Below are 14,851 nucleotides of genomic sequence, written 5' to 3'. Positions count from 1 at the left end.
GTACAGTAAGGAAGTCACATATCTGAAAGTATACGTTTGTGGAGCAGAACATATGCTTTAAAAAGAATACTGAAAACAGGTTAGGAGCCGAGAACTTTTGAGCTGAGAACTGCTCAAAGACAGTATCCACTGCCCTGAGAAAGAATCTCTTGAAGAGCTGTTCTTCCATTTCTGCAAACGACAAATAAAAATAATAATACACCTGTATTTACTGGGGAGTAATAGAGATGCTTGAATGGGAAATAAAAAATGTTAGCGTAAAACATGAATATTATTTTGTCATCAGCTCCAGTTGTAGGTTTAAGATCATATCGAAGAGAACTCTGTGTGTGTGTGTGTGTGTGTGTGTTCACATGCACGTTTTCAGAACTATAACTAAAAGAAGAGGCTAAATGTGTGGACTCAACCGTCATCCTAATAAGGACACTCACGACTTCAAACTTCCAAACTAACAATATCAAAAGCCCAGCTGGTGGAGGACAGGCCCAGCGGATCGCGGCACTGCCAGCCCCACAATGTCAGTGCCCATCTGTCCCATGTGGTTGTTCAGCATCATTTCTGATGATGCGAACATCGCAAGGATTGACCCAAGACTAAAAGTAGGATTCTTTTTTGACTGAAAATGCCAGCAGCACAGCAAGAGGAAGATGAGAAGTGATGGAAACAAAGCCCAGCACCACCCAATCAGGGGGTGCTCTCAGAAGAGACTAGGTCTCATGGAAGCCTTAAAGATATTGATATCTAACCATCATGAGTGAAAGGTCTGCCACAGCTTCAGTATGCAGGGCGTTCCTGCCGTGGGGCCACCCCCAGGACAGGGCTGGTGACATCACATAGCACGTGGCTCTATCAGAAACTCCTCTGTGGCCTGGAGCAGTTCTCCTTTCTGGTTACAATGTATGACCCAGACAAGCCTTGCAAACATTGTTTGATCCCTGAGCCACCCGTCAAAAGGCAATCGTTATACATATTTCCACAGGAAGACAGAACTAATGTGACCGAAGCTCAAAGCCTGAGTTCTACTTTTGATACCTTTTCTGCACAGGGTTTGGAAACTTTGGGGTCAGACTTCTACTAGCAGGCTGTGCTCAAGTAGTCCTCTACTCAAGTTATGGCCAGCAGTGGAGGAGGAAGAGGGTGAACAGAGGAAGGAAGAGCGGGAGAGCAAGCAAACGAGGGAGGAAGAAAGACGGGTGCCCCAGATGAAGGCTGATACCTGCAATTGTGTGGGGCTACTCAGTGGCGTCCATGCCACAGCCTGCCACGCTATGAGCACGAGCGAACACCAGCCCAACGGTTTCCAGGGGAGGTTTAGAAAAACTGGTAGCCACTGCTTTCAAGCAGAGTTCTAGCAAACCCCTCTTAAAATTGTACCAAGACCCGAAATAGGGACGTAAACAAATATTCATCTGTGCCTGTTCACAGCAGCACCATTCACAATAGCCAAATAGTGGACATGACCTAAACGTCCATTAAGAGATAAACAGATAAACAGATAAACAAATCGTGGTCTAGCCACACAATGGAATATTATTCAGCCATAAAAAGGAATGGAATACTGATAAACGCTGCAAGCTGGATAAACCTTGAAAACTCTGATGAGTGGAAGAAGCTGGAAACGAAAGACTACTTATGTATGACTCCACTTATATGACGTATCCGGAACAGGTAAATACATAGAAACAGGAAACAGAGCAAGGCCTGAGAGAAGGCGGGAATAGGGAGTAACTACTTATTGGGTGTGGGGTATCCTTTTGGAGTGCTGAAAATGTTTTGGAACTCGATAGAAGTGTTGGTTGTGCGACACTGTGATTGTGCCAAAATGTTCACTTTAAAGTGGTTAATTTTATGTTATGTGAACTTTCCCTTAATTAAAAAAAAATTGTACCAGGAAGCTTTATTCTTGCACCGATTTCCCTAATTTAGTTATAAACTGTAACTGGTAAGGAGCTTCATAATAAATCTTTAACTGGCTATGGTCACCCAGCATCATGGGCTCCTGCCAAAAAGGAAATCATGCTTGAATTCTATGTCAGTTTCTCAGATAGAGCAGTCCTTAGCAAACATTAGCTCAGTCACTCTATTCCAAAGACAGGAAGGAGAAAAGGGGTAGAATGTCAGTTTCAGTACTTTCATCGTGTGACCAGTCACCTGATACCACATGGCTTGAGGTCATACCAAGGGCAAACTGCAGTGAGACTTCAGTCTAGAATGGGCCTTTTATTTTGTAAAATTAACATTATGTTATTTTTAATGTACTTTGGTTTTAAAAAGGTGAAACATACATATGGTTAATTTTTTTTTTTTTTTCATATAGCAAACCTAATTTCCTTTTCTTCCTGTTTCCCAGCCACTCCCTTCCTCCCTGCTGGAGACAAATACTAATAACAATTTCTTGATATCCTTCTGGGACAACTATAGGAATATATAACTACAGGTATACATAGCAGTCCTTTGAATAGCTAAATATTTACTGCTACTGAAAAATTAAAAATAAACTGAGGAATGACTTCTGTTTCAATCATTAAAATTCTAGTTTTACTGATAACTTGCTAAGTGTGGGTCTTATTACGTAAGAGGCGTAGCTAATGAAATGAAAACAGCAAACGACAAAATGCCATTAACTTTCCTTCCACTGAAAACACTTTTTATACACACTTTCACTTTTTTCCCATTACTTATACCCATTCCCTATAAATTAGAAAGTTTTCTTCCTGTCTCGTGACTGAGATAATAGATGTTCTGGTTACGTGAAAAGATGTGCCACTCTGGGGTCTTTATGCCTGACTCATAAATGTTATAGATTTCAGTCTGAAAAATCTGAATACTAATGTTCCTCTTTGCAACATACCTTGTTTCTCTGCAGTAAACCTCTGGCTACCGTGTAAATCCTAAATTCTCTCCACACCCCAATCTGTCCCCAGGAGAGCAATACTAGACCTGCCACTCCAGGCTGGACCCCTGCCCCTCCAGGCCAGGGGCTGGCACTCTAAATGCCCAGAAATGTGAGGCCTCCCTCCAAGCTCACACTCAAAGTTGGGGAAATACATTTCCTGACTTTTCTACTTAAAAACAAACAAACAAAAAACAAAAAACTTGTGATTCTGTAACCAATACATTTATCTGAAGCAATAACCTCTTCCCCTTTTATTAAATGAGAAAAGCTTATGAATAAGATATGAAAATGAAAGTTTAAATATGTCAATACACCTTTCCTCCCATGCACCCATGCAGTACCTATGCAATCTGACAAAACTTCTTCATTCAAGCAGCTGTCACAACTCAACATCGCAGCCCTGGCAGCTGAGATTTACTTCCTCAAAGGCTCTCCTGGGATGGCATCAATTCATTCACTAAATGAACATTTGTGCACTTGCTGTGTGCACGGCACTATTCATTAGGACAAAAAAAAAAAAATACAGTCCTTGCTATTCAGCAGCTCATTGTCTGGTTAGAAAGATAAACATACAAAGCATTATGGCTACATGGTAATAACCGCCATCATAGAAATGCAAAGCACAGCTTTGGCATGGACACCTGTGAGCTGGCCCTGTTGCCAAGGGGCCTAAGCAAATGCAAGGCTTTCGGCCTTTTGTGTGACACTCAAAAGAATAATTGGTTTTTGATGAGAAGACACGTGATCAAAATGTTATGGGAAAGAATATACAATTGTACATATGTTTATAGCACTTGGAGCAATATCCAGAAGAATGTACACCAAAATGTTGATGGACATGATGATGGAATTTCAGTGATTTTTATCTCCTTTGCACTTTTCTGTAATATTTGTATTATTTTACGATGAACACTTAAACTCATTTAAAAATAAGAGACTGTTATGTTAGCCCTGTTTAGAGATAGAGATGGCTTTGATTCAATTTCCAGAATGATGATCTAGGCTTTTGTGTGCTAGATCTTGTATAAGAGAGGACGACAACAGGGTCCTGATATTTAATGAATTCGTTATCTTGGTGGTGGAGGTGGACACACACAGAAACAATTTAAATGAAATGGGTCATGTACCAATGTTGGTTTTGTAGTTGTGACAAATGTATCATAGTAATATATTATGATAAGAATTTGGCTGGTGCCTGGAGCATAGTAGGTGCTCGAAGAAATGTTTGTTGGAGGCGCAAATGACATCCTATAACTTTTTATGACATGGTCCTTTCATTCGTCTTCCTCATCTTTTCTCACAGCCATTACCTGTGCCCATAATTAGTGGTCTCCCTAATCCTGATCACCGATGCCAAATCACCGATTTTGCATACCACTACTGCTATTACCATCTTCATCTTTCTAGAACATTGGTCATCCTCTAACAGCTATCCTCAGGAGCTCCACATTGCCAGACCCCTCAGGGTCTTCTGAGACCTGGCTCCACCGCCTTATCTTCCCAGTTTCCCTTCTCAGGACATGGAACGGCAGAGCCTCTGTTCTGTTTGGGTTCCCCCTGCACTGCTTTTACAAGTGTCCCCTCCACGTTTACACCGACCTCCCATGCAGTGTCTTATTTAATCTCACAGCAGCACTTGGAAGCAGCTATTTTCCGATTTTTAGACGAGGGCACTGAGGTTATGTGACTTCAAATAACTTGCCCAAGGCTCCATGGCTAGGAAAAGGCAGGACTAGGATTCAAACCAGGAACTCTGAAATGGAGAGCCCACATTCTTAACCATTATGCTACGTCCTCTGCCTTCTTTCCTTTCTGATTCTTAGTATCTCTAAGCTCAAGTTCTAGTCTCGTAACTTCCTTAAAGAACAATGATTAGTTAATATACAGATGTGCTTACTAGATGTCACGACTCTTATATTAATCCTAATACTTTACTTATACAAATACTTATACTAATCCTTACAACAACCCATTGAGAAAGGAACTATCATGGCTTACCATTTTATAGGCAAAGAAGCAGAAACATAAAAAGATTGAGTTCTCAAGGCAACACAGCCTGTTAAGTGGTAGAACTGGGAACAGAACCAGCTATCAACCTGTCCAGAACCCATAATCTTTAGCAGTGCCCTACCAAAACTCCTCTGCCGCCCTGTCCTACAGGAAGAATGTGTCTAAAGAAGGAGGAGCAGATCTGTTTTTGGAGACCCTGCCATAAAACACATCACTGTAAGTCAGACTTCAACAATCCATGGGCTATATGGGTGGGTGTGTTCCTGCCTTCGCTGGCTTTTATATTGGTGGAAAATATCGAATGAGCAAATAAAGACAGCTATCATCCACAGAAGAGTAAAGAGAGCAGAGTTACAAAAAGTAGGAACTGTTTACATAAAAATTCAGAAATTAATGCCTGAAGAGTAAGTTAGTATATTATAAGTATACAGCACTTTATTTACTCAGTTAACCCTACAAAGTACATATCTATTATGGTCCCACTTTACAGATGGGAAAATAGAGGATGGAGAGGTAAGGGGACCGCTAAGAAGTGTTAGATAATCACTACTCCACCTATTGTTAGGTGCCTCAGCAGATAAGTCCCACTCGACCGGCAAATGATTTTTTGAGAGAGAACATAAAAAGGAAAATTATCTTGCGACTCTTGAAAGCTATTGCACCAAATAGAAAAGTAAAATAATTGAGAAATTCTTCCTTCCTTTTGAAAACACGCACGTGACTCTTTATCTGAAATGCTTTAAATTCAGTCCAAGTAGAGCATTTGTCCTGAGACCTGCAGCAGTTCCAACGGCAGTCAGAACGGCAATGCTATACGGAGGGGAGAGAAGAGAAGAAGATGGGTTTGGGTGTATTTGCGTGTGGGTGTTCCTCACATCAATCCACCCAACCTACGCGCAATCAGACACTAGTCAGACGCCACTTGAAATGGAAAGAGTAATTGTAGACAGCAGCCCACTTCTGCTCAGTTACCTGAAATAGACAGGAGCCGCGTAGCAAATGACAATCCAACCTGATTCCCCATGCTCTAGGTTGTCACACACAGAGACTCCCCCTCACATGGCTCCTTAACCCAGGGAATCTGGTTCCTCAGTTACTGGCAAATACATGGACAATGGAGTGGAATTAAGCCTTAGAGGAGTGTCTGTAACCTCTGGTAGAGTCTACTGTCTTCTGGACATACATTTGTATTTCTAAAGTATGGATCAGCTAGACACGGGCAATTGATTTTTTTTTTTTTTATTGCTAGTGGATGTAGTGTAAGTAACGTTCATCACAACCCTGTGAGGTAACTTACTATCCTTTCCATGTTATAAAAGGTTTATTGCTTATTAAATTCAAATTGCATTAGACTGGATGCAGCAAGAGTTTTAATTAATTCAGGGGCAATAATCCTTAATTGAAGTAGTTTGTTTCTATGAATAACTTCCTGATGGTTTCCATTCACCAAATCTTGCTACGACAGGGAGGCAACCGTGACAGGTAGAAAGTGCACATCCCTCGGAGGTGGGACGTGTGGACAAATCTGCAGACAAGTCAGGTCACTGCTCCAAGGCCCAGCACGGCCATCTTTGAAAATGAGAGAGTGGTAGCAATGTTGTAAAATAAATATCAGGCATGGTGGCATGGCATTTGGAGCCAGAAAGCTGAGGTTTGTGTCCCAGCTCCGCCACTTACTATCTGTGCGATCTTGGGCACAATCATTTAACCTCTATGACTCTGCTTCTTCATCTGTGAAAACTACCACCCTACAGGGAATTAAATGAGTTAAAATTTTTAGAACGGTTACACAGTGCCTGATACACAAGGAGTACTATGGAAACGTTTGACAAAGAAAATAAAATAGATGTAAAGGTGAGCAGGATTATTGTAAGGTGGAAGGAAGCACAGAGCCAAGTGCCTGTGACATCACAGGCATTTCGCTGGGAGTTCTCCCTAAATCACATGGCAGCCCCTGAGCGGCCAAAATAGAAACTGCCTCTCTATCTAGTAAGCTCAAACTGAGACCATTTCGTGTAAATTACTCGGCGTCTGTTGGCTACTCTTCGCTTCTCTCCCTCTTAATGCTGTCTTCACCTGCTATTCGGTGATTATGGAAAACCAGCACAGCATGTGAAATAAAATCGCGGTTCAGAGGAGCAAACTCATTTCTGAAAGAACATTTCAAAGGAAAAAGAGGATCCTGGCTCTCCGATATAGTTCATCAACGCTGTGAACTTTATCGAAGAAGAGTTTCGGGTTTTTTGCGTTTATTTAGGAAGCTTCGCTGACTTAATTTTGTTGTTGTTGTTTTTAAATAAGAATCAAAGTCACATCAGGATAGTTTTAAAGTACAAGGCAATTCTTCGAGAATTACAAATAACGACCGTTTCTTCTAATTTTGCTCCAGTGAATTTCAGAAACTTGCTGAAAATTCCCTTACTCTAGTATTTGCGTGCCTGCCTTGCCTGGGTGTTTTGCATGTGTGTATCTACATATAAGAGCTTTCTTCTTGACAGACACCCATACCCACATGCCCCACAAATGCTATTTGAGCACTTATCTAAATAGACAAGTACTTGTTGAGAATAACAACAAACTGATCAAAGCAGTTGCATAGAATTGGGATTTCACCCACTGGGAGCCAAAGAGAAAATATGATCTAAAAATTTGTACATAAACAATTATTATTACATCTATTATTAGATCTAAAAATTTGTACATAAACAATTATTATTACATCTATTATTAGATCTAAAAATTTGTACATAAACAATTATTATTACATCTATTATTACAATTAATATTTGAATATATGTTTTTTGCACTAAAATTTTTCATTATTTACGTGCATAACATGTATGTCACATAAAAATAGAAAGTATAGATAAAGCAAAAGAGATGTTTAATAAAAATTGGAATAACCATTTTGGAATGGCGGTGACCAGGAAATGGGTTCCCAAACTGCATGGATGGAGAGGGCTGGAAGCCTTTAAAAATATCCCACTTCTGCTTCTTAATCCAAACAATGAGGCGTATTAGATGAAACGAAAGAGAAAGCCCCAAACCAGGAGCCCGAAGACTTGCCTCAAACCTGACCTTATTTCCGGAAAGGCTGAGTATGCCCATGGGCCTCAATTTCCCCACTTGTCAAGAAAGACAGTTGGACTGGAAGACCTGCTGAAATCACAGAGTTTAAGGACACAGCCATTCCTATTATAGGCCTGTGTACGTGATCCTCTGTCATATCTGTCATCCTCACCTGGGACTCACGAAATCTTTTATCTTAATGAGTCTAAAGAATTCCTCGAATGTTTTTGGTAATGTTCTTTCAAAGCAAGCCTTCCTTGTTTTGGAGGTGACTATTCCCACCCCAGGTCACCTTCCCAATGACTTGCTCGGGGCAGGGTAGGCAAGACAGTGAAGGACTCAAAATCCTACTTGGGGTCTGGGACTATGTGCTGCTTTGTAGCCTCTGCTCTACCCAGGCTGGTAATAAGACCATCAGGGCATACACATCCTGATGTTAAGGATCAAGTCGTGTTGAGTGAGATATATTACCATTTATTTTCTTCTCTCCCAATGGTCAAAATCTAATTTCTATGCAAATGATTTCGTCAGAACATTCTTATTTTTAACAGGTATCAGGATTCTTCGACTTTAACAGGAAGATTTGGAATCACTCTTATAAATTGCACAGAATTCCTCCGGAGCAGAAGTTCCTTGTCTCCTTCTTATGCGCTGAGACCAGCAAGGCTTAAAGGTATTTGTTCCAGGTTTTCCGAGGACTAGCAAAATCCACGGAAGCCAAGGCCAACCTCTAGCCCACTTCCTAATAGCCCAGGAAGCAGGCGGAAGTAGAGTTTCCGTTCTTGGTGCCCATAGTTCAGAATACATCTCACTTGAAGGTTCGCTGGCCTACTCACTGTTATTTACTAGAAGAAACAGTGGCATTGGCCACTATTTTTATTTTGGGAAGGTTGGTTTTCTTTGGATTCCCACAGATTGGACAAGACCTTGTCATAAAGAATTACACATTCCACATATGTGTAGCTTATTCCCACGCTTGTTTCAAGCCGTCTCCTTAGGGATCACCTTTTAAGAGGAGTCTCCCCCCCAATCCCATATAAATGAAGTCCCCTTACTCTTTTTCTTCACATAATACTTTTGAATGCATTGGCCTATCTGCTCCACTAGAAAGTAAGCTTCTTGAGGGTGCTGAGTTTGTTCTGGTCGTGCTTACGTCACCAGTGTAAACAATACACATTGCAGGCACTCGAAAATTATCTGTCCAATGAATAAACATCAGAAACCATTCAGGTGAATAAAGAATATTTAAGGGTAAGACAGAATAAACAATTATTTAAGGAGAAGTATAAATCATCAGAGCTGCCCGAGGCACAGTGGGAACAGGTTTTTAACAATACAGAAATATCACCAAATGCTCTCACATCACAACCTCCATGACTAAGAGACAGCATTCCTAATTTAAAGTTTTATAATTCTTTTTCCCTCATATACTGCCAAAATGCACAGGTGAATGTCCAGTTCTATGTACGTCTTTTTGAAATAAGGAAGATCCTTCTCACTGCATGGGTTTTAGTCAAGGTTTTACGTTTTACAATTGAAAATACCTCATACAAGACGACTCTCGGCCCCAGCTAACAGAGTTTTGCAAAAAGGAAAGCACCTAAGCTACCTTTGAGCCATGAGGAACTCATGTCAACGGGTGGCTGGGGGCACTTACTGCTGGAGCAGGAGGCTTCGTTAGGGCTGGCGGACATCGGCTGGGCACAGAGTTGACAGAGGCAGTCTCTCCCATTGAATGTGACTCGGTCTCCGGGTGGAAACGGGCGCCTAGAGACAGAAAGACATTGCCCTCCAGATTATTCCAACCATTTCATTCCTTTCTTCATGCCTTCTCCTCGTTGTACTCCGACGCCAATTCACTTCTTGCAGGAGCCCCGGCCAAAATGTCTTAAGCCAGCCGGCCAGCTGGATATGGTCCAAACAAATAAACGTGCCTCACTTTGAGAAGAAGGGAGAACGCACTGCTTCTATGGGCAACCAGATAGTAAAAGGGAATGATTCACCTCCACTTACTAGCGGAGGGATGTTCCAACAAGTCACTCAGCAGGGCACACCGTAACATTTTCCATTTTCCAAATGAGAAATTCTTCATGTAAAAAAAAAAAACCATTTTAAATGCCATAAATTCCTATTCAAGCTTAAGGCCCTTCCCCAAGAGAACTGGTCACAGGTCAAGCATTAACTCTTTCAGTGCCCTAGACCTATGTGGTAAATTATGCTGAATTAGACTTTGTCCTGGACATCTGAATAGGTGACCTGAATGTATCACCGTGCTGGGACCCAGTCTCTTGTGGAGAAATACAACAATGCTGTAAATATCTGTTTAAAAAGTAGTATTAGCTTCTTATCAGGAAGATAATTTCCTTTCACACCAGACATCCATCAACAACAGTGCATTTTGCAAAAATACTGCCTTCTGCACGTATGTTATCAGCAGGCAGATAGCTTTTTAGAAAAAGGTCATTAATTAAGAGCCATATGACAGTTTCCACACCTACTTACTTGCAATTGGCCAATTTGTCAATAATCTTCATCGACATGAGTTTTTCGAATGTGTGATTGTGTCAACTGGAAATGGAAAACTCACAAGCAAAACATCCCCATACATCTGAGTCAGAGCAATAACCTAAGAAAAAAATTCAAGCTTCTTTCACAACTGCTATCCCTCCTTTAGGTTGCCCTTCGGCTGCCTAATGGTAGTAATTAACTGTAATCCACTCACAGGTCGTAAATCTAGACTTCAGTCAACTCCACAGATGTGCTCGCTGCCAGTCATCAAGTAGAATTTTAAACTCTTACGCCCCCAGATTTGAGAAGTTGTGAGTTGAGGTGGTCTCCTCTCCTCTCAGGGTGCTGTGCTGCTTTCCATCACTCAGATAAAACCCAGATTAAGTGACTTGCCTGGAGTGAACAGCTAGGAAGACCAGGTCATGGGCAGGTGCAGGTGACATCTGCCGACTCAGAACTTGCTCTGTGAGAAGGGCCTCGGGGAGTGAAGGGTTCCTAGCGCAAGGAGCACAGGTTCTTTGCGTCTGATCATGGCCAGGACTACCGTGAGGCCAGGAAGCACCCGGGGCACACACCAAAGAGGTTCTCGGGAGATGACCCTGGGCTGCATGACCCTGACAGTGAGAGCCCCCAGGACTCTCACTGGTCTCACCCTCGTCAAGGCATTGCCTCTGATCTGAGCTTACATGTTAGACTTGAATCCTATCTGGACCCATTATGGGACAAGCCGGAGTCCAGTTCTCAATGCAGGGCCCCGTCTTTTGAACTCTGAGTTTCGTTATTTCATAAACGACCCTTTTCAAGTAGTTTCCTATGTTCTCTGCCCACGCGGATTCGCTCCCTTCCGCTACTGGCACGCATGTGCGAGGTACAAAGAGAGCTGGATGTAGAATCAGAAAACCTGAGTTCCAATCTCAGCCTTGCAATGTTAACCCGGGAAAGTCTCTTAAACTCTGGGACTCGGAGTCACTTATACATGGGGACACTAATTCCTGACTGATGTCCCAGAATTGCTAAGAGGGTGAAATGAAATTCTACACGAATGCATCTGTCAACTGCGAAGGAGGCCTCCGATTCAGGTAGAATTACAGTCACTCGGCAGCTGTAGTGGCTGTAGCAACAATGAGCACCTCCTGCTGGCTCAAATGTCCAAGGACAGAGCCATTGCCCATACATGTTTGTCCACTGCTACTGGCTTTGAAACAATAATCTCTCAGGGCCAAGGTCAGGAGGGAGGGCTGTTGGAATTCGTCTGGGCCAGGGCCTACAACCTGGCTGAGTCACATCACATTTGGGAACCCTCCAGAAACTATTAAATAAGCATGAGAGTTTTGGGGGAGAGAAGTCTAGAAATGGATATTTTTTTAAAAAGACACTCCCCCAAAAGAGTCCAGTGATTATCCAGCTTTGGGGAACCGCTTGTATCTAGTCCGCAGCCTCTCATTTTACAGATGAGACAACCGCCTTGGAAAAGTTAATTTTGTAAGTCTCAAGTCAGCACAGGATAGAGCTGGACCTTAGGTCTCCTGAATGCCAGCCCAGAGCTTTGAATCAACCCGAAACAGGAGAGGTCAGAAACTCTGTTTTTGATTAAATATGAGAAAATTTTCATCTTGTTAATGCAAAATTTTAAATTATGATTTTAAAAAAATGTATTGACAAATGGGCTAATCACTATAACAATTATTAAAATAAGTACATTATGAATATTTCCTCCATATCTTATTATGATTCATCTATCAGTATCGCCTTGTTAATTAATTACATAAAATTAAATGTACCCTTCTAGAGTTTATACCTCTCTGGCCCAGAACCATGAAATGCTGAAAAAGAAAACAAAACACCTTCTCTGAACTGCAGCTTTTAGAAAGGCAGAATACCATGGAGCCTAGAACAATCACCGCCATTCCAACAGCCATGGGATTGGCCGATTAGAACTGATCAATAAAGGCTGGTGAATCTCCCCATTACAGGAATCAATCCCAATTTAAGTTCTATAATGTGTAGCACTCAAAGCACAGCAATAAATGCACAGCTTCCCACTCCTTGTTCACCTCCAAATAAGCTTTATCTTGTGAAGCAGTCACGCCCTTTCCTCCCAACGTTTCATTGCTCAAAAGGTTTTGCATCTAGAGCTGCTCTCAGACTTGGTTTCAGACCACTTAACATCAGTCATCTTATCGAATGGAGGACATCATAAATTACTTTTTGACTAAGGCTGATAATACAGTAGAAAGATAAAGAAAACTAAGGACACATAAGAAAAGAATAGTTTAAGACTAAGTACAACTCAAGACTAAAGGTGTACATCCCAGGCTTTGACAGCAGAAGCCAGCATTTCTCCGTTGGGAAGCCCTCACTTACTTGCAGATAGTACAAGCAAAGCAGTTGGGGTGGTAGGTCTTGCCCAGGGCAGTCACCACCTCTCCTTCCACGAACTCCCCACATCCGTGGCAGCGTGTCCCATACATCCGCTGGTAGTCCAGGGTGCAAAGATACTCCCCGTTCTTTATGAAGAAGCCACCTTGCGCCAGGTCACAGCCACACACTGTAGAAAGACAAGTTCACATCTGGTCATCATCTGCCAAGCTGCTGGGCAGCAGCTGCCTTCCACTGCATGCTGTTAACTTACTCTGTGATCTCAGTGGTTAGGGGAGGGGACTGGCACAAAGAGCTATTTATTGTTGGGCTCTGATTTCTCTCTTGCCTCCCTCCCCTTTTGTTTCCCTTCCCTTGGGAGCTATGCAATATCTCATACAAGTAAAATCCACTGGCCAGGTCTCAATGACTTTTGTGGTATGTCTAAGATGCAGAGATAATCAAATAGTCTTTGATGGAAAGCTACCCATGGTTCAGGCTGTCTCAAATATGAACAAGGCGGTCGCTGGCAGTGCTATTTAGGAAAGGTAGCCACTGCTTGCCTACATAACTGCTTGGTTTGGGCCAACATTGTTACTGAACTGAGTAATAAATTCCCACTATACCAAAAGCAGTAGCCGAAATGTCCAATGTCTATTTTTTCACACTCTGGAAATACTCTCCCCGTAGCTATGAAAAATTCAGATGTTTAATTTTCTCTTTGTGCAGTAAATAGGATAAGCCAATTATTTATATATTATAGAGAGACAGAGACAAAAATGAACAGAGCAAAAGAGGAAAGAAAAGGGAACTTGTCCAAGATAAAATTATCGTTCAGGACCTCAGTGCATGCAAAAGAGGATGCTTTTGTTGTGTCTGTATTTTGGTGCTTCTTTCTGAACTGTGCAGCTTTGGATGATGGAGATGGTTCAGAGAAGATGGACCTGGGATGCCTGGGGCTTGGGCCTGTTCTCTGACAAGGCCAGAGGAGGGCACAGCCACTTGTCCAAAAACGAAGCCTAACGCAGCCCCTGAGCGTAAGGATTTTTACTGCCAAAGGGCTGGGAAGCAGCAGCTAAAGCTGAAAACTCTCGATCCCCAGCGTTGGGTGGCTCCTAGACAGTCAAGGATCTTAGGCAAAGGAGCCAGGAGGATTCTTCTTGATTATTCCCGCAAGCGGCTGGAATCAGCCCTCAGTGGGGGCTGAGAGGAGGTGAGTTCAGTCACTAAATTGCTTGGCTAAAGACCTACTAAAACTCTTCCAAGGTTCCTCTGATTAGTTCCCATGACTCGTTAATGCACCTAGATGAACCAGTATTGATTACAGTAAGATTCTGACTGAGGCAACTACTCCCCCGCCCTCAGTAAGCGGTCTTTACTAATTCTATTGAAGGTATTCAAGGGGACACAGAACCTATAAACTAGCTTCCACTGTGGATTCGTCAGTCTTTGTTTAGATCCACACTCCAAAGCTATGACCTCGTTCTTTACAATTTACAATCAAGTAACCCAAGATGATGGCCTGAGTCCATCACGCCTGAAAATGACCACCCTATAAATACTACTGTGATCACATTACCTGGAAAACAGCTCGTTCACCACCTGCTGCCTCCTCTAACCTGCCAGCACCCCCACTGTTCTCACACCTGCTTCTTCCTTACGCATGGGTCCTGCAGGTTGAGGGAACGAATGCAAGAATAGACTAATCTCCCCGTGACTGCAAATTCTTTCAACAGCAACAACCACAGTCCTGGGGGTCACAGAACACCTGAGAGACTTTTCTTCAATATTCTCCTATGTACATATCTTATTTTCCCACACACTGACAAAGTGCTTTATGGGTAAGAGTTCTCGTCTTCACTTCTTTAGATTCTTCTTCGGGAACCTTCAACCACGGTATCTAAGGTAATACTGGGAACACAATTTTTGAATTAAGTTGACTCCAGCCTCAAACTTGGCGAGTTCCCCCAGATTTCAACCCTTCATGACATCGGCAGTTCTGATGACCCA

General features: G+C 42.3%; 1 protein-coding gene across 1 annotated transcript in view; it reads right to left on the bottom strand.

Moving 5' to 3' along the window:
• The window catches only part of ABLIM1 (actin binding LIM protein 1), a 206,277-nt gene that overhangs the window by 106,419 nt on the left and 85,007 nt on the right, over positions 1–14,851 (bottom strand). The window contains exons 3-4 of the mRNA XM_023530076.1: positions 12,848–13,031; positions 9,633–9,742 (exon numbers count right to left, since the gene is read on the bottom strand). Of these exons, the coding sequence (XP_023385844.1) occupies positions 9,633–9,742; positions 12,848–12,954 (217 nt within the window). The 5' untranslated portion in view covers positions 12,955–13,031. The remainder of the gene's footprint in view (positions 1–9,632; positions 9,743–12,847; positions 13,032–14,851) is intronic.

This window comes from Pteropus vampyrus, unplaced genomic scaffold (genome assembly GCF_000151845.1).
Source record: "Pteropus vampyrus isolate Shadow unplaced genomic scaffold, Pvam_2.0 Scaffold46, whole genome shotgun sequence".
NCBI lineage: Eukaryota > Metazoa > Chordata > Mammalia > Chiroptera > Pteropodidae > Pteropus > Pteropus vampyrus.
The sequence above is the reverse complement of the archived record's forward strand: the minus strand, read 5'-3'. Positions and strand labels throughout refer to the sequence as shown.